Source organism: Sphaerodactylus townsendi, linkage group LG08 (genome assembly GCF_021028975.2).
Source record: "Sphaerodactylus townsendi isolate TG3544 linkage group LG08, MPM_Stown_v2.3, whole genome shotgun sequence".
In the NCBI taxonomy this organism is placed as follows: Eukaryota; Metazoa; Chordata; class Lepidosauria; order Squamata; family Sphaerodactylidae; genus Sphaerodactylus; species Sphaerodactylus townsendi.
The window spans coordinates 89907099-89928175 of NC_059432.1; the positions used below are offsets into that span (position 1 = coordinate 89907099).

General features: G+C 44.6%; 1 protein-coding gene across 2 annotated transcripts in view; it reads left to right on the forward strand.

Moving 5' to 3' along the window:
• LEKR1 (leucine, glutamate and lysine rich 1) overlaps positions 1-21077 on the forward strand; it is a 76368-nt gene that overhangs the window by 41027 nt on the left and 14264 nt on the right. For both annotated transcript variants that reach the window (XM_048504917.1, XM_048504918.1), the window contains 3 exons: positions 4430-4507; positions 6069-6272; positions 15478-15559. In XM_048504917.1, the coding sequence (XP_048360874.1) occupies positions 4430-4507; positions 6069-6272; positions 15478-15559 (364 nt within the window). The remainder of the gene's footprint in view (positions 1-4429; positions 4508-6068; positions 6273-15477; positions 15560-21077) is intronic.

Genomic DNA, 21077 nt, shown 5'->3' on the forward strand with positions numbered 1-21077 from the left:
TGAAGTATGTAGACAGTGACTTAACATGTTTGATCCGTTATATTCTGTGCTTGGTAATGTTTTCCGTTGTGAGAAGGCTGCTGGGCATGCCTCCTTTTTCATCCCCTTTTCTCTCCTCCATTCCTCTGTTATTTTTTTTTACCTCTTCAAAAGTTTCTTTCCAAAGGCAGTGACATGGTTCATACATCATTCCAAACCATAGTTTGACATTTATGTGAATGAGCATTGGGCTTGTGCGCCTTTCCTCTGATTGCGGTTTCTGTTGCTAGGGTGCCAACCTAGGCACAAACTACAGTTTGCAGGGTTGGATGGGGTTTGCTGCAAAAGAGAAGGGATCGGAGCCCACAAGGACAGGAGTGAGAAGGTGGACGGTGGAGGGTTTGTTCATGGAATGCCAAAAGCAGGCTGGATATTTCTACATGGGAGTTCAATGAATTAGTCCCTTCCTCAATGCCTCAATGGTGAGCTATGATAACACACCCTTAATACACAAGGATATATAACCATCAATTCACACCTAATTCTTTGTCCTTCCTCCAGACCAGCTAGTGTCTGGTTCATTCTAGTTGTTCTAGTTGCATCTATAATATTCCTCCCTAGCAGTTAGGATCAAAGTGGTACTTTTTGGTCCCAAGCCAATACTGGCTTTGGAACCCGCTTGCTACTCACCTTCTTGAGCAGCAGTGGCGTAGTGGTTAAGAGCAGGTGCATTCTAATCTGGAGGAACCGGGTTTGATTTCCCGCTCTGCCGCCTGAGCTGTGGAGGCTTATCTGGGGAATTCAGATTAGCCTGTGCACTCCCACACACGCCAGCTGGGTGACCTTGGGCTAGTCACAGCTTTTCAGAGCTCTCTCAGCCCCAACCACCTCACAGGGACTTTGTTGTGAGGGGGGAAGGGCAAGGAGATTGTAAGCCCCTTTGAGTCTCCTACAGGAGAGAAAGGGGGGATATAAATCCAAACTCTTCTTCTCCTTCTTCCAACATTTTTACAGTATAAATCGACCCTTCCCACCGCCCAACCCAGAATGTTTGACTTCTTCGCTACTGCCTCTGTGTAGTTTGAACACAAGACCCTCAGAGATATTGAGTCAACCTCAGTCCCTGCCTTGCTTCTGCCTTCTTAGCTTCCACCCAGGACCCTCTCACCATGTCAGAGTGACTTGTTGTATATTTTCATTCGGGCCCCTTTATCATATGCTTTTATTGCTTAGGTGTTATGTTGTGTAGGGTTGACATTTGCGGTGTGTGTGTGAGAGAGTAAGAGCCTGCATCTGTTTGAGTACCTTCTGATTTTCTTGATCTTTGTGTCAAAATAAACATTTAGACTTTGATTCTATTTTCTGCCTGCTTTATTTCCGTGTGTGTGGGGGGGGGGGGGGGGGGGGGTCTCAACCTGCAAGGTCCCACACTGGTCATTTATTTGGGCTTTTTGTTTGACATATCTGGACTGATCAAGAGCATCATATGTCAAATGCCAGTAGTAGGGACTTTTTGTAAGTGAATGTCTTGCTGAAATAAACTCAGAGGCTTTTTCAAAGTATAGTTCTGTCTTCATAAATATAAAATCCACAACTTAGATTATTGAAAGGAGAAGCCCCACATATTGGGGGAGGGGGATCCTGAATTTTCCCATTTCCTGATGTGATGATTTTCTTTTTCTGAATGAGAGGTTTTGCCATTCAATCCTCATTTTGCCTTGTCTGTCAGAAAGAGATGTCGATTCTGTTTACAGGTTTTTTAAAAAAAGATATTGAGTGAATCTGAACTGCCCTGATTTAAATTAGTCCATGGCACAGAAAGTTCTGACCTAGATAGCCCAAGGAAGCCTGATCTTGTAAGCCCTGGTTACTACTTGGATGTCACCAAGGAAGTCTACAGTTGCTACACAGAGGCAGGCAATGGCAAGACAACTCTGGTTTCTCTTCAGGTTGTATAAAAGGTAAACCACCTCTGAACATCTCTTGCCTTAAGTTGGAACCCTACTGGGGTCACCATAAGGTGACTGCAATTTGATGCCCAAAAAGTCCAGTGAAGAGCTCCGTCCAGATTTTTTTTTTGCCTTCCCTGTCTCCCCCGCATATATACTTGGAAGATCGATACAATGCAGACAGACGTGCTCTAAAACAGTGATTCCGAACCTTTCATGGATGAGAACCCCTTTGGCCCCTTCCGCCCGTGCAGAATAATGCACTTTCAATCCACTTTCACAATGGTTTGCAAGTGGATTTTCCTCTTCCGCACAGGAAAATCCAGCTGCAAAGTGCACTGAGAGTGGATTGAAAGTGCTTTATCCTGCATGTGCGGAAGGGGCCTTTGTAATGTCAAAAAAAGTTCATGGATCCCAACCCGATAGCAGCTATACTATTAGTATCCATTGACAGAGAAAATACATAACAATTAGGAAAATACTTAATGACAAAAAGCTACCATGAATTCAGTAATGCTTTTAAATGAATTTGTATTTTATTATATCACACTAGCATCCACATACATTTGAAATACCACACATATGTGTTAGACATTATTTATTCAGCCTGCAGTAGATATATTTTCGTATTTATTGTACTGAACCATTTAAACAGATGGGTGCTGCTTTTTGTAGCTTTCTGCAGACTGTACAGGGCCAATGACTTGACACAGTGTTAGAAACTTTTATGTGTTTGTATAGTGTGGAGTTACTGGTGTAGCTGTCTAGAATGACCCCGTTTCCTAACACAGGTAGCAGTTAATCTGTATACATGGGAATTCACTTGGATGCACAATGAGCTTTCAGTACTTGACAGAACAATTGGTGGATGCTTATTTATTTTTATTTTAACCCTGCTTGTCAGGGGTAAGCTAGCTCCCAGAGGAGCTCACAGGTATCAGAGTCTGACACAAATAATGTTCCAAGCTCTATGCAAAGTTCCACCAGCAGCCCAAGGCAGCCAGCTTGTTCAGCCCTGCCTGGAACAGATCCTCCCTGTTGGTTTGCCTGCCTGCCTGCCAGCCAAGCAGAAGTCCACCTGATGAGCTGCCGCCTGCTGCCCACGGGAAGGAGTGAGAGTCCTTCCCCCACCCACCCCATTGGAAACACCTGCAGGGAGTGGGGTCCTATGTTTACTGACGCTATGTTTATTGATTTTTTTTTGGTTGATGTTATGATTACTGATGTTTGGCATTATACTGTTGTTGTTCACCGCCCTGAGGGGAGGACAGTATACAAATCGAACAATACAATACAAAATGTTCCTTGTGGAGCAAATTCTCGGTTGAACTGGATCCAGGCATCATCAAGAGATTTCTGGCTGCTCCACCTTAGCCATGGCAGTTGAGATGGAAGAAAGGGGACCTTTCTCCCGAATATGCTGTCAGACCTCTGGTCACACATGTTGAGCTGCATCCACAGATTTTTGCCTGTGGCTTCGTGGACCAAACGCTTTCCTGACCTGCTGCCTGGTCATGCAGTCCAGTGGCCCCATGGCCCCTGCCCCATCCAGGCTCTCTCAGTTGGCCTGACCTGCACTGTTCTAGATAAATGGCAACGCTCTGGAGTTCTGGCTGGCTGCTTTATACAGCTTTCCTTCTGCTTATCATTTCTGAACTATTTTCTACCTGTTTCTCCCTTCTGACTCTCATTGCCTCGGTTTCTTTTCTAACCCATTTTGTTTAACAACACTGTTCAATTCCTTTGTATTTCTGCCTAGCTAACTTGCCACCAAAAGAGTATTCAGGACAAAGTGGCAGCAAGGCAAATTTTCTACCGCCGATTATGTGGACTGGTAATCTCTTGGCTCTCATGCTGTGGGCTGCTTCCAACCAGCCTTTTCACTCAGCCTCACCCAATTCCCCTCACACTGCGAGCCCTCATATCATATATGGCCTCTGTGCATGCAGGTCCCGTGATCCCCAGCTTAATATGTTTTGGTGGGTAGAACGAACTTCTTCCTTTTTTAGCAGTGGAAAAATGTACCCTACCCATTCCCGTTTGTTTGTTTGTTTGTTTTTTGGATTTGGAGAGGAGGTAAAGAAGGATTGCCAACAAACTGTTCTGGTCTTAATGACTGTAAAAACTATGAGGAATTAAATCAATTTTGCTGTCGGGCCAATGCATTAACCAACAGGGGTAAGTTGGGGGATGGGAGGAATGCAGACGATATACAATTTGTATGCATTCCTGTGGCAGATACGATGAAAAAAACAAACACCGTTTTCAACATTCCTTTCAAGCTTCAATAGGGAGAAAAAAGTACTGAAACCCACTTTGATATTTTCTTGCCACGGGATAAAGCGGAACCTCTTCTGGAGCGTGTTAAAATTTCACCAAATGAAAATGTATTTATTTAGAATTTTTCTATGCTGCCTCTCCAGGGAACCTTGTCATGACATGGGAAGTTTATAGTGATTTTAGAAGCGGAGAACTTAGTAATGTGAGATTTTATTTTCTAGGAAAGCATCAAAAGAAGTCCAGGACTATCAAAGCGAACTGCGAAAACTGAAATCTGATATTGGAAGATCAGAATCGCGGTAAATGTTCCCCTGGTTATAGCAGTAGACAAATGCAAAATAGCTCTGAATTTAAAAAAAATCTTTTCCTCCTTTTTAAACAATTGCTTTGCCAATTGTCTTAAGTGTCCTTTTCCCTTGTTGTCTGAGCTTCTTGTGTTCGTGCCACTTCTCTACCTTTTAAAATCCCCTCAGCATCTCCTTCTCTTATTGTGTCATCTTCCTATTCTTTCGAATTTCTACATCTAATAGATTGTGAACCTGCAGACAAGGTCTGTCTTTTCTTTTCTTTTTTTTAACTTAAGGAATAGATCCCATGCCCTTCTGGAGAATCAAAATCTGCTCCCACCCCACCCCACCCCACCCCACCCCCGACACACACAAATGCTGCAAATCTTCTCCTGGCCCCTCATCCTGCTTTTGAGGTTCCACTGACCTCTACGAACAACACTTCCAGGAGCACTGAGGGTTGTGGAAGGAAGCAGGAAGTTTCCATTCCATAAGCACAACTGTGTTAAGAAGAAGAAGAAGAGAAGGAGGAGGCTTTTGGATTTATACCCGCCCCCTTTCTCGCCTGTAAAGAGACTCAAAGTGGCTTACAAACTCCTTTCCCTTCCCCCCCCCCCCTCAAAACAAACACTCTGTGATGTAGGCGGGGCTGAGAGAGCTCCAAAGAACTGTGACTAGCCCAAGGCCACCCAGTGAGCATGTGTTGGAGTGCACAAGCTAATCTTGTTCGCCAGATTAAGCCTCCGCAGCTCAAGTGGCAGAGCGGAGAATCAAACCCGGTTCTCCAGATTAGAGTGCACTTGCTCTTAACTGCTACGCCATGCTGGCTCTCATAGGATTTTTTTAAAATTCAAGTACTTAATTTTTTTCAAGTACTGTAGAAAACATCATAATAATAACTATATCCTAATTTTGTTCCTGGTAATCTTTCATAGGCCACATCTGTATCATATACTTCAGTACACACTAGGGCTTGCCAGCCTCCAGGTGGTAGCTGAAGATCTCCCACTATTACAACTGATTTCCAGCCAACTGAGATCCATTCCTATGGAGAAAATGGCTGCTGTAACAATATTTAACAACAACCTTTATTTGGCATTTAAAAATAGGTTCTAGAGCATTGCCAGACATTTTTGAAATACAAATCAAGAGTACAAGGTGGACTGTATATCACTGAAGTCTCTCCCCTCCCCAAACCCTGCCCTCCTCAAGCTCCAGCTATTTCCCAGTGTGTATCTGCAAGATGGACATGGGGGTCAATTGACCCCAGGCGCCACTCATTAGATCACAAGGGGGGCACAAAATTGCCCCCACACCCCTCCTGCAAAGAGGCATCCCCACCCAGGCTGGGAGCCCTGGGTGCCATTTTCTCCCATTACACCTCTGCTATTTCCTAACCCAGTGCTGGTGACCCTAGTTCACAATGCTGAAACTACACTGTTTAAACACAGAAATTATCTTTGCATAACATTCCTATTTACTGGAAGGACCATATAAAACTACGTTCTCTATATGTTTCTGGATGTTTCGCTTACGACATTTGGTTTTCTTTCTTTCTTTTTTTCCCTTTTAGATTTACTAATACCCTGAAAGAACAAGAGCAATCTCTGCTCGCCTGCCAACAAGTATGCAAATGTTTACAGGAAGAGGCAGTTGAGAAAGAAAAGGAAGAAGAAGGTCTGAAAAAAAGAACCAGCCACTTGGAGAGCGAACTGGAAACAATTAAGAATCATCTCAGGCTGCGGGAGGAAGAAGTAGTAATGCTTAAGAAAGAAAGGTAATCAGAAATGACTTGTCATGCGTAGCATTGCAGGACAGGACGTTCTGCCCAGGATTTTCTTTCTGAGAATGTCATCGAACTGAAAGTCCCCTGCAAGTTGACTTTTTGTGGCTCTTCACACCCAGAATAAATCATTATGAAGCACAGCATATGACTGCGCAGTGAAAGGAGTGATATTTTAACATAAGAAGAGAGAAATGGCATTTAACAATATAGTCGTAATGAGAGGGGCTGGATTTGGAGGAAGTCAAGTTCCAAGCACATTTAAGTGTATCCAGCTTCAGTCTCATTGTTTTCAGTCATTTTTTCTTATGATTGGAATCAGTAGCAACAAGCCTTTAAACATTCAAAGTTCTGAACGTAGGTTACCATCACGGCAACCTGTAGCAGTGCTAGAGAAGGCGGGGGCAGACAGAAGTATTATCCCTCCTGATCGGAAATCTAGTGAGATATGTCCTTCTCAGAAAACGTTGCTGGAGTGCAGCAGAGGCAGAGAACATCATGACAGGCACATTGCTTGGGGAACGGCCAGCAGCACCCAGAATGTGCCATTTATCGATGTAATGTTACAGCGTGTTCTGTACTATCCCTGCAGGGTGTGTCCTATACCACCCCTAGCAACCCTGCACTCTCAGGGGCTGTCATTCCAGCCCCAGAACATATCTGCTGCTCCCAGATAGTGTCATTCCTCACTGAGGGCTGTCTTTCCAGTTACAGAACCAACTGGTCCCAGAGGCCATCATTCCACACTCCGGGCCATCATACCCGTCCCAGAGCAGTCTGTTAGGGCTCAGAGACCTTCCTCCAAAATCTGTACTGCATTTTCATTGCCACTTTTTTTGTGTGCTGTAATGTATTTCAGTGCAAATTTGTTGGCATTCCTGGCTCCCATTTTACCCAACAGGCCTTCAGACCTCTCCTGTTGTTCCCAACAGGCAACCCTGTCCTTCTATCATGGGTCAGTTTCAGCACACCCACCTTTTAGTGCATCCCACAGCAAATACACCAAATTCTCCCAAATTCTGTCCATGAGGAAATGCTGTGAGGGGTAAGCTGGGAAGAAGGGAGGGAGGGGTAGAGGGGGCTGGAAAGGAAGCAGTTCACTCCCACATTCAACGGATTCCCCCGGATTCCTTACTTCACTAGCCACCACTGAGAATGGGCTGTCTGTCAGCTTGGATGGCAAGTGACCACCTAAGCCTCCCCTGTGACTCTGGCTGTGCTTCTGCTTTTCAACCTGCACAGTGAGCCAGGAGCCAGCAACATGCTGTCGGGTCTCTGCTGTCCTGTACACTGATCAGTTGTGGCAACTGTGTTGATTTCATTAAAAACAGCTTACAGCTTATATAGTTTTTTTCCCCCCTCTCCCTGTTCTAAACATGCTGTTCTGTGAGGAAAGCTTGCCGTTACTTCCCGGTAAGTGGTACAATAGCATTTAAAGTAACGTTTGCTGACAAAGGCTGCAGGTTCCTCAGTTTTGGTCATATGAATCTCTGAGGCTGCAAGTAAATAATAATATCATTGTTTGGTTAAACTCTCAGGAGTTCCGACATTAGAGCGTGCTTGTTTTTTCTAGCTGTCTGCTTTAAAGTCACCCCTCCCCCCAATATTGGAGAGGCTGTGTGGATGTAGTGAGGATGTGCATGTCTCTTTAATTTGGAGAGGAGTTTGGACTCTTTAGTTTGGAGAGGAGACGTCTGAGGGGGATATGATTGAAGTCTATAAAATTATGCATGGGGTAGAAAATGTTGACAGAGATAATTTTTTTCTCTTTCTCACAATACTAGAACCAGGGGGGAAACATTGAAAATGCTGGGGGGAAGAATAAGGACTAATAAAAGGAAACGCTTCTTCACGCAACGTGTGATTGGTGTTTGGAATATGCTGCCACAAGAGGTGGTGATGGTCACTAACCTGGATAGCTTTAAAAGGGGCTTGGACAGATTTATGGAGGAGAAGTCGATCTATGGCTACCAATCTTGATCCTTCTTGATCTGAGACTGCAAATGCCTTAGCAGACCAGGTGCTCGGGAGCAGCAGCAGCAGGCCATTGCTTTCACATCCTGCATGTGAGCTCCCAAAGGCACCTGGTGGGCCACTGCGAGTAGCAGAGTGCTGGACTAGATGGACTCTGGTCTGATCCATCAGGCTCTTTCTTATGTTCTTATGTTCTTATGTTCTTATGCATGGTGGTTGCTGTGGCAGCCATAGGAGCTCCATGTGGGTACTGAAGCTTCCACATCCACAAGCAACTTATGCATGGAGATAATGGAGCCCTAATTTCTTCACATTCCAATAGCACAATCCAGAGGTCTTAGGCGGGCGGGGATGATAACAGTCCAGTGCCTCCCTGCCCACTCCAAAAGGGGTATGGGAAGCTGGAAAAAGTTGAGGGGGAAACACATATCTTAACATTCTCCATAGGGCAGAATAGAGATACACCACAAAAATTGTGGTGTATCTCTGCTGGCGGCTCCATCAGCACACGGGGGCCGATTGGGCTCTGTAGGCCGACTGAGGTCAGCCCAGCCCACTCTTGCCACACACCTGTGCAGCATTTTGCACTGACAGGTCCGGGGGATGGAACCAGCTTCCAGGTCTGGTGCTGTGGAGCTCCACGGCGGCTGGCCACACAGGTAAGTTGCTGGGCATTTCCGCCGGCACAAGGGTGTGCTGACTCCAGAGGGGCCCTCTCTGGATTGGTCTGCAAGACCGTTAGGAGTTTTCCTGAATGAAGGACGGGGTGTACTTCATACATACATCTACAAGACAGTTTTCAGCAGGACATTTGTCCTTCACAACAGAATACTTCTGTGGAAGCCTCCATGGAGATTATGCACCCCGATTCAGTATGTCTTCTTTCTGAGGAAAATTGTTAACACCAGGACCAGGCCACAGCAACTGCATTTAATTCTGCAGAAGTACATAACATGGCTGTGTTAAAGATTGTTACAGTAACACATAAGCCTTATTAGAACAAGGATTGTCCTAGTAGCCATTCCCAGTGGGTTTTCGGTAGGTCCCCATGGATGTTTTAGTTCAAGGATCTTAAGGTTTTCAAGTTAAGGTTTTCAGACTGTGTCACAGTCAGGTGATATTGCTAACATATATAGATTACCATGTATACATTTTAAAAACATATTCACCACTCTTTTGCTCTGTAACAATTCCCAAGGAGATTCACAATATAGGTTAAATAGGGTGGATTTTAGCTGGCATGTCCTTTTCGACAGAGGACTGACTTTCAGTCATTTGGTGATGTGGAAAGAGGTTCAACCTACAATGGAATCCACAGTCATCATTCACTAGGCAAACTTGATTTGAGCCGCTTGCCCAAGTAACAGCTGGGAGTCTTGTTTGTTTGTTTGTTTCCTGGGAGCTTCCTGCTTGATTCATGCCACTGGGGAAAACATTGGACTTTCAGATCCATTCCCACTGCTGGATGACTAAAAATGCCAAGGCCGTTGAGGAAAAAATTGTCTGAATCTGAGCCCTTAAAAATTAAGACATAGAAGTTAAGATACACATAATGATCTGCTGATTCGTCCTCTGAAGGAGATCTTCTTCTTTTTTTTGTTTAATTGCTTTATTAACAAACAAGTGTATACACAAAACAAGACAAAATACTTATACAAACAACATGTAGTAACATATATCATATAACAACAACAAAAACAAACAAACAAACAAACAAACATATAGATGGGCTTCCACATGTGCGTTTTCCTGTTTGTCAACATTTCAAGTTCTTATTTTCCTGTATTATCTTCTATATTTAACTTATAATACTTCTAATATAACATATTTCTGATTATTCCTTCTGTCCAAATATATGAACCAATGTTTCCATTGTTCCAAAAAGTTTTCTTTTGTTTCCAAAATTTCAAAGCCAGTTAGTTTTGCCATTTTAATTAGCTCTAACACTTTTATTTGCCAATCCTGAAGTTGTAGGGATTTTGTCTGTTCTCCCAATTTTGAACCAAAACTATCCTTGTAGCTGCTATTATTATGCTAGGTACTGTAATAATTTTGTATCATTTTTCTCTCTGTACATTATTACAAAATACCTAGTAGAATACAATAGTCTAGTGTACATTTGAATGAGAATGCGTTTACAATTTTTTTTTTTGTATCTCTTGATGTATTGATTAACCAAAAACTTTTTTTATTTTTTCCACAAGTCCATAGTTGATGGTAGAGGGTTCCCACTTCTCCTCCACACTTCCAACAAAGATTAGATTTTGTCGTATATTTGGCTATAGTAACAGGTGTCAGATACCACCGGAACCACATTTTATAGTAATTCTCTTTGATATAATTACTGGTTGTGAATTTCAACCCTGAATGCCATAACTTTTCCCAATCTGATAACAATATTGTATGTCCGAAGTCTTGTGCCCATTTAATCATATAATCTTTAATGGCTTCATCTTCCGTCTCCAATTTCAAGCATAATTCATAAAATCTTTTTATTAAGTGATCCTCTTTTTTTTGCATTATTTCCTCTAATTCATCATAGATTCCTATTTTATTAAAAGGCTTTTCTTCTTTCTGAAAAGTACTATTTAGTTGTTGATGTAACCACCAACTTATATTCCAGCCCTCTGATTTTAGTTCTTCTAGTTCTTTTATCCTATAACTTATTTTGTTCTTTTCTTGTGTTGTTTTAATTAGAGATGTTTGATAGTAAAAGCTTCAGCAAGTACAAATTCTTTCTTCATGGGGGAAGCTGCAAGTGACATGCTAAGTTTCTTCTACACAGGTCAGGTCAGGAGTTGAAAACTTTGGCCTGGCTGATCGGCCACAGATCACATCTATTTTAGATTTCCCCTACCCCCCAAAAAGATAAATCGCAGGATTATTCTTGTTATTTTTATGGTTAATTCACAGGCTGTTCTGTTCTCAGAAAAACTTTTTATTTAAAACTGATTTACCAATAAGCTTTTCAGTTGAAACAAATGAGCGTTTAATTGAATAAGTTATCATTAATGGAAATTATTGGTATGAAAAGACAGGCCACATTTCATTTTTCCCTGTTGTGAATAAGGATTCTTTGTCTTTTCTTCATAAAAGGCATTCAGTGGGACTAGACTCTCTGTAGAGCAATTCCAGATGCTGGCTCCAGTGCAATCACAACTTTAACAGCCCTCTTCAGGTGACATATCCAGAGAAGAAGAGGAAGAAGGAGAAGGAAATGCAGGGGGGAGGAATTGGTTTTTATACCCTGCTTTTCTCTACCTTTAAGGAGTCTCAAAGTGGCTTGCAATTGCCTTCCCTTCCCCTCCTCACAGCAGGCAGCTTGTGACGTAGATGGGGCTGACAAAGTTCTGAGAGAACTGTGACTGACTCAAGGTGATTCAGCAGGCTGGGAAAATAAACCCAGTTCACCAGATTGCAGTCCACTGTTCTTGTGGAGGAGTGGGGAGTTCAGGTTAGAGTCCATTGCTCTCAATCTCTACACCACACTGGGTCACAACAAATATAAAGGGAATGTGTCAATAGTTGTGCTGGCCCTCTCCCCTCACCTGCACAACATGATCGTTAGACCATGATCGTTCCACCTCCTACGTGTGCCTCCCTGATCAGAACAGAGCACTGTGCTCACATTGTGGCAGTTGCACATAGGTGGAAGAGGGGGATGGTATCAATGTGATCTGCCAAGAGGTGAGAGTGGAGCCCATGCACTCCTCATTCACTCTCGTTTTCTCCCTCATTATGTCACCTGAAGCAGTGTCCTCGTTCTTTTCACTGGGTAACTTTGGGTCATACATTCTCTCTCAGCCTAACTTGCTCATCAGGGTTGTGGTGAGATTTATTATTGTTGTTGTTGTTGCTGTTGTTGTAGATTTCACAGCTGCCAGATCTTTAGCTGGTTGTTGGCCTTTATTACAATTCGAGCCTCACCCAGAGGCCTAGGAAGTTGTAATGTATCGGCGTAGTATTCGTGCGGATCCCAGCAGGGCTACCTTCTGAATTTGACAGATGTTAATTTTGTCAGTTCAAAGATGTTTGCTGCCCTAGTGTTTTCAGGATGATGATGATGATGATGATGATGATGATGATGATGATTTACATTTGATAAACCGCTCACCCCCAGAGGACTCTGAGTGGTGTACAAGGGCCACATAGGCCAAAACAATAAATTATGAATAGCCACTATAATATCAAATCCTTAAAATAGCAAGGCAGCATCATAAAATCTTAGCTATTTTTTTAATATATTAATATACTATATTAATATACTATATCAATGGTGTCCGGTCCCAAGGCTGGGGAAAAGATGGGGAAGATTTAAGATGGGGAAGAGAAAATTATGTATGCTGCCCTTGAGCTCCTTAGAGGAAGAACAGGATAAGAAGATAGGTATATGAAAATAACACTTGCCTTACCTCTGTATGGTCCTGTTCATTAAAGAATTGACGCCTACTCTTGTATCTCTACGGAATGTGGAGCTTCTGTTTGAGTCGCAGCTACATTTTCTGGCATTGCGTGGTGTTTTAAGGGGATTGGACAGATTCATGGAGGACAGAACTATCAGTGGCTACCAGCCATGGTGACAAAGCAAACCTCCACACTAGTAAGCCTCTCAGTTCCAGGAGGCTACATCAGGGGTAGGCCCTGTGCCCTGTTATTGGACCTCCGGAGGAAGTGGTTGGTCACCATGTAAGACTAGATGAACCACTGGTCTGATCCAGCAGGTTTGTTTTTATGTTTTTAATGGCATTTTCATTAGACCCAAGTTTTTCAGTCTCACCTGTTTTCTTAAAATCCAGGAAAACCTCTTCCAGAGTTAACACACCCACAAAGCTCTGCAAGTTCCAGAATTTCTCCCAGTTCAAAACACAAAGGTCAAGAAGTTAACAATAAACATTTCCTTCTTCCCGACATGACAGATTGCCTCTGAGGGGGATTAGTATAAGAGATAAATTGTGTCCAAATTACTACTTACTTCGAGCTAATTGGGATTGGGCATGTTGGCGCTTGGCCTGCGTGTCTTGTGAGAATAATGAAGTACAAACGATGAACATGTTGAAATCGCGGCTGAATTGTGTGACCAGTTCTGGGTGTGGTAGCTTGGTGTCACGGATAAAGTTCTTCCCTGTGGGTTGTACTTCTGTAGACGCAGCCACACCACTAATCTTCTGCACACAATGTCCAAAATAATCCCCTTCCTCTCTGAGTGATATATGCCCGTGGTTTGAGTCTCCTGCCCGTTCATAATCATAATCATCATAAAAATCTTTATTGGTGTGCACGTTATACCATCACAAATACATATCAAATTTACATTCGTAAAATGAATAACTAATATAATTAGTATTAAATTAAATTAAAATTATGTATTGTTAATTAAAATAAATTACAGGTTTCTGTAGAAAGAGAAGGCTTGAGGGATGGAACCAAACAGTCTGCTATCTCACTTGAAAAGTGACTTTTATAGTTCCTCCTGTAATTGCCCATAAATTGAGTCAAATTAGAATAGCAATTGATTCCCTTGTACTGTCGGAAGAATCAAATTGGAATAGCAGTCGATTTCCTTCTACTGTCATGATTTTCTTCTACAGACAGATAACCCTTAGACCACAAGTGGCAAAGACTTACTCCCTGCCCTTTCTTAAACTGAATCATACCAGAATGACTGTGCGATTATACTGTGGTCAGCGTGGCAAGAGTAGCCTCTCTTATAGAGTCCATGATTAGACACTGCAAGTATTGATTGCTATTTAAGCTCATGATGGAGTCCCACAATCAAATGAGCAAGTACCCAGACAGGACGGAGCTTGGCAAACCTTGAACTTAATAATAGTTAGCGTTTGCATGGGGTCTATAAGACACTTCGTATTATGTCAGTAATTCTTACAACATGGTGGAGGAGGGGGGGAATGAGCAGAAGAATAGTGTGCCTAAGGCCCATCTTGTGAGTTCACAGCTGAAGTGAGATTTGAACCAGAATGGCAGTTTCTACACTTGCCAGAGCCATTATGCAACCACTTCTGTATGCGCTAAACTGCTGACTTTGGAGAGGCTCAACCCATTCTCAGATTTTTGAGCCCCCTAACGATAACAAACATTACAATGATGACACATTTAAATAAAATAAGGCATCAAAAAGGGTGTCAAGTTGCAAAACTTACTAAATGCCAAAAAAAACCCCATCAAGTGTCAAATGGTACAATCATGAGGAAAGTTATTCCAATCTAAGCCCATTTATTTCAATGGGCTTAGACTGGAGATAACTCTCTTCAGGATTGCACTGTAAATCTGAGGTGCCCTTTGAATTCGAGGCCCAGGGCAAATGGCCTCCCTCCCTCCTGTGCCCTGACTGTCCCTGTTTTGTGAATGATGGCTGTCATATCGTCCTTCAGGCAAAATACTCTGAACTCATTAGAGGTCCTGATTTTAAAATGTGAGAAAATTACTACAGTATTGTCCGTACTAATAATTTCTATTTTTATTTGTTGCGCAAATTTGTACTCAATCGTGAACTGAAAATCATCACAAACAAATGAAAGTTATCCATATAGAAAGCTACATGTGTGTAATAATGTAATATGGAAACGGGCAGGCCCTGACAGGATTACTTTCTATGTTGTAATCCCAGTGAACAAAATCAATGGAAAAAAAAGAACAGCATGCACTGTATCTGAACTGCAAGCTAAAGGAGAAATCTCATAATCTAGGACAATATTTCTGCAACTGTGGTCTACAAACACAAACATGAAAATACTTCATGGAGTTTGCAAGTTGTCTCTGACTGTCTTGCTTGAATGTGTGGAGAGTAAAGTTCAGCTCACTTTTATGATGCCACTTGCTACAGTAGACAGCATACAATAGCTGGCCTGAAATGTCCGGGACAGGGACTGAGGCGAACAACAGGGACGTGTGTGATTTTCCATGTGCACTTTGCAAATGGCTGAGAGGTAGCTAAAGAGAACACACTTTGCCTCACACCTGTACAGGTAGCAGATAGGTGAAGAAAAGAAGAAGGGATAGGAGGCAGTTAGCCACCTTCCCCTCCAGTTATGAACGGGGCTGTGCAGTGTGTTGTGAGGCACAGATGGGGAGGCCTATGAGGTCCATGAAATACTCTAAATTATAAAGGATCTCCTTAGATTGCTAAAGGTTAAGAACCACAGTTACTGATAAGTTTTCAGCTGTGTGTTGGTAATATGTGTTAAAAATGGATATTTGTCACATTTAGGGACTCCCATCAGAGCAGAATGAAGGAGCTACAGGAAACGTTCAGGCAGAAGGTGATGAGGGAAAAGAACTGGCAGGAAAAGGTAATAACGAATTTTCAGTTTATTCGTTTTCACTTCAGTCAGTAGTCAGGCAAATAAATCTGGCAGCAGTTTCTCAGCAGCTTCTGTTCTACGATGCTTTAGGATCCTTTGTACAAATTAAGGTTAGTCAGCAAGAAAATATTTATTTATATATTATTTAGGACAGTTTATCCAGGGCATGTGACACTACAGACAGACTCTCAGGACACTGATTAATGTTCAACAATAAACATTAAATTAAACAAGTAGAAGCAGTTTAAAAACAACCTATAAAACACCATAAAAACTATTTTTATTGACCGTAAACAGAACGAGCATCTTCAAGTTTAAAAAAACTACACGGATAGTTTTTTTTTTTTCAGTGATGGACTCCAAATGGCAGATGGAATAAAAAAGGTTTTCATCAATTTTGGTAGAACTGAAACTGAAATGGTGACACCTCTTTTGATGAGTCATTCCTCCTATAGCTAGCTCATGAACAAGATTTGGGACATACCTGCTTCCAGGAAACACACTTGAGAAACAAGCAGATGCTTTCCCATCCCATAAATTATGCTGTTAATGTAATCTATAATAGCATCAGGGGAAATAAGTCCAAATGACTCCAGCTGTTCTTCTCAGGTTGTGGGTTAGGCTAGGTAATCCAGGAATCTCTTTAAAAAGTGGTATGATAGAAACCACTTAACCTATATAAAAAGCTAAAAGAGTCACCACACATACACAAATGTCAAAACTGTTCTCAGAACTTCTGAAACATCTAGGCAGGAAAAGACTGACAAGGGACCAGAGTCTAAGTTCTGTGTGTGTTCAACTTTGTTCTTGTTGAAGAGTTCTGTATCTATATATATAAATGCGAAAAACCACTCACTGACTCATGCACAGAACTCAGGAACCACTGAAGCCACACACATGAAATATGGCACACCTGTTCCTTACGTACTCCAGGTGCTCATTAAGAAAGGATTTTTCAAAATATTCAGTTTTACTTGAGTTATTACACATTTACTGTTTTCACTGCTCATCTCTGGCCATCTGCACGAATATTCTAAGGGCAAACCAACCGCTCAGTCCACAGGCATGCTGCACAAACATTCTAAGGGTGACAGTTAAATACTACCAGCTTCATGTCTTTCACCAAGGTGCACCAAATGCACTCTAACGCTGCCCTCCACAACGCATGCAAACCTGTCCCTTCTGCTGAAATTGCTACAGGGAGAAGAGGAATTAAATGCAGAAAGCGCTTTATACACAGCATTATAAAAAGACAACTACAGGAAGCTGCTGCAAAATATGCGGAAACAAACCCATCAGTCCACAGACAGGCTGTGAGGAAATATGCTGCATGTCACCCCAAAGTTCACAAACAGGCTGCAAAGAAATATGCTGAATGTCACCCAACGTTAACAGACAGGCTGTGAAAAAGTACTCCTCCACCCACCCTCACATTAAGAACACCGCTACAACCAAATACTAACAACATACCCTGTAGTCGACCCACGCGGTCAGCGTAAGAACGAGACGAGACGCGGAGATAACATCTGGTGGAGATCGCCAGCAGCGGGAGACCGGAGGTCCGTGTTCCTAGCGAAGTTCCGCTCCGTCAGTTCCTGGCACCTTTATTGTTACCCATCGGGCGCAGAGGGAGGGCTGGGGAGTTCCGGAGAGCTGGAGGTCGCGATCATCATGTGATGCATGATCTCATCTGGTTACCGCATGATAGTTATTTATCGCCAGTTGAGCTAAATCTCAAATCTGGGGCAAGACCATTGTCCCTGCTACCGGTGATTGAGCCAGACAGTTCACCTAACTGCGGACTCATGGGGATGAGTGGGGTGCGATAATCGCGTCGCAGGTCCTGGCATGCCCCAACGCTTACCACGGCACTGTTGGTCGGCAGTGCACTACTACATCTCCTCCTTTTACATTTTAGAAAACGGGGTCGTAAACGCTAAGGGCGATTTAAAGTGACGCTTTGTCTCCCTCCGCCGCCATCAAGTTGGCTAAGCTGTTTGTGCAACATTAGAACTTTGGCTGCGGGTAAGGAAATGCGAGGGGTTTCTACACACGCTATAATATTAGACGCGATTGAACGTAAACAAGATCCGGACAACAAGCACACAATTAACCAATGCAGAGCTGTACAATAGCACTCAACCATTCTCCTCGCAGCCAAAGGCCCAGAGGGCTGACCACCAATGGGGCAAACATCATACCTTCAGATTAGATACAACTTTGCAGCTCACGCAGACTTTCATGTGGATCAACTGGGGAATTATCAGAAAGATTAAAACAACACATATTATGTACATTCTCACAACCTTGCGATGTAACAACAACAAATAATCAATAGCGCACGATTGTTCAGGGTCGCTGATCGAAACCTTCTGCTGCTCGGAGGCCAGGGCATCCAGAGCGTGGAGGTAGAGTTGATGGATCCTCAGAGTGGGCAATAGCCAGTCGGCCAATAGTCTTTAGCATTGTAGGAAGCGTAGTCCGGGACTCCCATTAGAAGTTGGGGAGATCTAACTCCGCTGAGAGGGCGACCGCCGTCCGGACAGGAGGGGTCGAAAGGCAGGGCGAGCGGCGGGCGGGCGGGCGTCCGGCTCCCCGGGTGGAGCCTGGGGTAGACAATGGTGAGGCTTACCGAGGCAGCAAAGAGTTCCGCAGGAGTCGGGCGGAATGTAGTTAAACGGCCTTCCTCGCAGGTCCAGAACCAGCCCCTGGGGAGTGGATGTTCTCGAACACTGGGGAAACGTCCTCCATGTGTGCAGTTCCACCTGGTCGAGCCGACTTAATGGCCCGGTCGTTCCTCCGTTTGCCATACCGGTGATGCGGGCGCAGGTGTTGGACTCGTATTAGCTTAATCGCCTTGGTGACAAGGGAAAGAGCGCCAGCCGGGAGGGTTTGACCCATCGGTCCCCAGTCGGCCATTATAGAATACCCGATGGATGAGCATTCATGAAGGGGCTCAGCCCAGACCTCGCTATAGGGAGTTCCGGTGCTTTGCAGACGGGGAGCAGGCAGGAGCCCGTGCGCAGGCTCCGGACTTACGGTACCGGCCTGGTGGGCAGCGAAAGATGAGACGTTGGCAGCGGGCAGCAAACCGCTCCCAGATGTTGGTCTGGTGAAAGCTTGCCAGGGTACGATCGGCCAACGGCAGGAGGCAGCAGAGCGGCAAAGGATGGTGGTCGCTGAGTTGGTGGTGATGATCGCGAAAGAGAGCTGCACAGAGGTTCTCGGTAACTCGGGTGGTCTTTGCTACGCGAGCAGCTTAGTTCGGCTGGTGGTCACTTTGACGCCTCCCCAGGTCATTCGGTCTTTAAGCGCTACGCACGGGCGCTCCGCTGGGATCGCTAAGGGACTCTCTAGAGAGACAGCGCCTTAATTCGGGATGGGGTTGGTTTTCCGGCTTCATTCCGCGGGTTGGCCTGTCATGGCTAATCGGAGTCCACGGAACCAGGAAGAGGGACCGTCACACCTTCCAGGTTACGGGTCGGGTCCCCGCCAGGCTCAGCTCCTAGAGCGATGAAGGAGATTGGGATCGAAGTTAGTGCTTAGATTTAATATGGGAAGGGAAGAAGGCTTGTTTTGCAGCCTGCAGAAGGTTGCTTTAATGCAACCCTCCTGGGGTCACTTACACCTCTCTTCTTTAGTTGTTTGACAGGAGTGGCAGGGAGGTATAATTCTGGTGGAATTGGCTTCAGAGCTGGGCCATCAGGGTGCTGCCAAGGCGAGGGTCCGAGCCTCAGGGGAGAGGGAACAGGCGAAGTCCTGGGGATTGTGGGTATGCATGCTTAATCAGCAAACAATAAAGGGGGGCTTTGGAAGCACCTTTTGGGGATGGTGCATCCGGGAATGAAGCAATCAGGCAATTAGAGGCAAATTCCTCGCTATCAATAACAAAGGAGAAAGGGAAGGGGGGTTTCGTGCAAGGAGTTGCACTTACCGGGTGACCTTGGCGGTTAAATGCAGAAGCTGGATGGTGCTAAATTTTGGTGATCAATTATCTTGGGAACTGCCGTCCGCCGGCATTCCGCTTCCTTACCGCCGAGCCTGGCCTTAACAGGTATTGTGCTGCTGTGGCGCTGGCAGCCATAACCCAAACGGTTTAAAGTATGAAGATAATGGCGGCAGCCCCTTTAAACTGGGGCCTGTCCTAACAGTGCTGGCGGTATCGACGGGCCCAGATTTTAATCCAGGAGGGCCAGTCAGCTAATTGGCCCTCCGCTTCTACTGGTCGAAAACAGAAAGAGAAGAGGAAGGGAGAGGGAACAGTTTCCTTAATGGAAGTTAGCAAGTAGTCTTTGAAGGCACCTATAGGGATCCGGTGGATCTGTGACGGTAAGCCTTTATATAAACCTTCCGGCGCTTCTGCACGCCAATGTGGCAGTGTAGGCTCAGATGGACTAAGGAAAAAGGTTCTCAAGGAGAGGTTTGAAGAAAGTTTTGAAGGTTTAAACTATGATGGAAAGGCTTTGAAGCAGGTCCTTATCGGTATCCTGGGGAACACGCGACGAAGCTGTGTCCCGCGAGCGGATGCTGTAATGGGCTAAGCCTTCAAGGCATTGGCACATAATCAGAAGGGAGAAAAATTTTAACGAAGCACAAGAGCATAGCTTAGAAGCGAATAGAAAAATCCTCCTATGAGGGGAGAACTCTAGGGTCTCTTTGAAAGGGGCAGGACATACAGAGACATAGGCACAGAGCATATAGTAGCAAGGGAGGATTACAACTTGATTTGAGATCTTGCTCTGAGGTACCAACGATTGCCGCCACTGGGAGCTTTGAGCTTAGGTTTTGCACAGGCTAGAGGCTAAGTGAGATCTGGTTTGGAACCTTACAGCTGAGAGGGCCAAGGGGCTTCTTCTTCACGAAGGACTTTTGGGCTTAAGGCCATTGTGTGAGCATCTTCCCTTCCATGCCCCATTGTCCCGTGATTGCCATGGGGCACTTGAGTGAGGGTCTTCGCAAACTGCAGTCCCTTCCTGGCCAGCATTTCTTTTCTGTGGCAATTCAGTGACTGTGGACTCTGCAGAGATTTTGAAATGCGGCTATTCTGGGGCACCGGCGGAGGCATGGCAGGACTTTGGAAGTAGAAGGCTAGCAGGAGCAGGAAGTATAGAGGGGGGGTTTTGTACAAATCAGATTTCTTAGATTAGCCGGAACTTAGATTAGACCGCAAGTGAGAGCATAGAGGCAGGGTGTTCAGGTGAACTTGCAGTTTCTATGGATGTTCACCATACTTGGATGTGGATGGCTCCCTGGTGCATGTAATGCATGACCCTGGGATGATGAACAACCCCTGTTCACGGGCGGAAGCTTTTGGCAAGACCAGCCTACCGGTCTCCCGTGGGATGGGACCACTATACTGAGCTGGCAGCCGGGCATCTCATGGGGAGCTCCGGGAAGGGTTTGAGGCGCGGATCTTGGTTCCGCTGGCCGGGCCTCCCAGCAGGCATTGGGAGCCCCGCCCCAGATTCTCCTTGGGGGGTCTCGCCTCTGGGGAGAGACCCCTCCT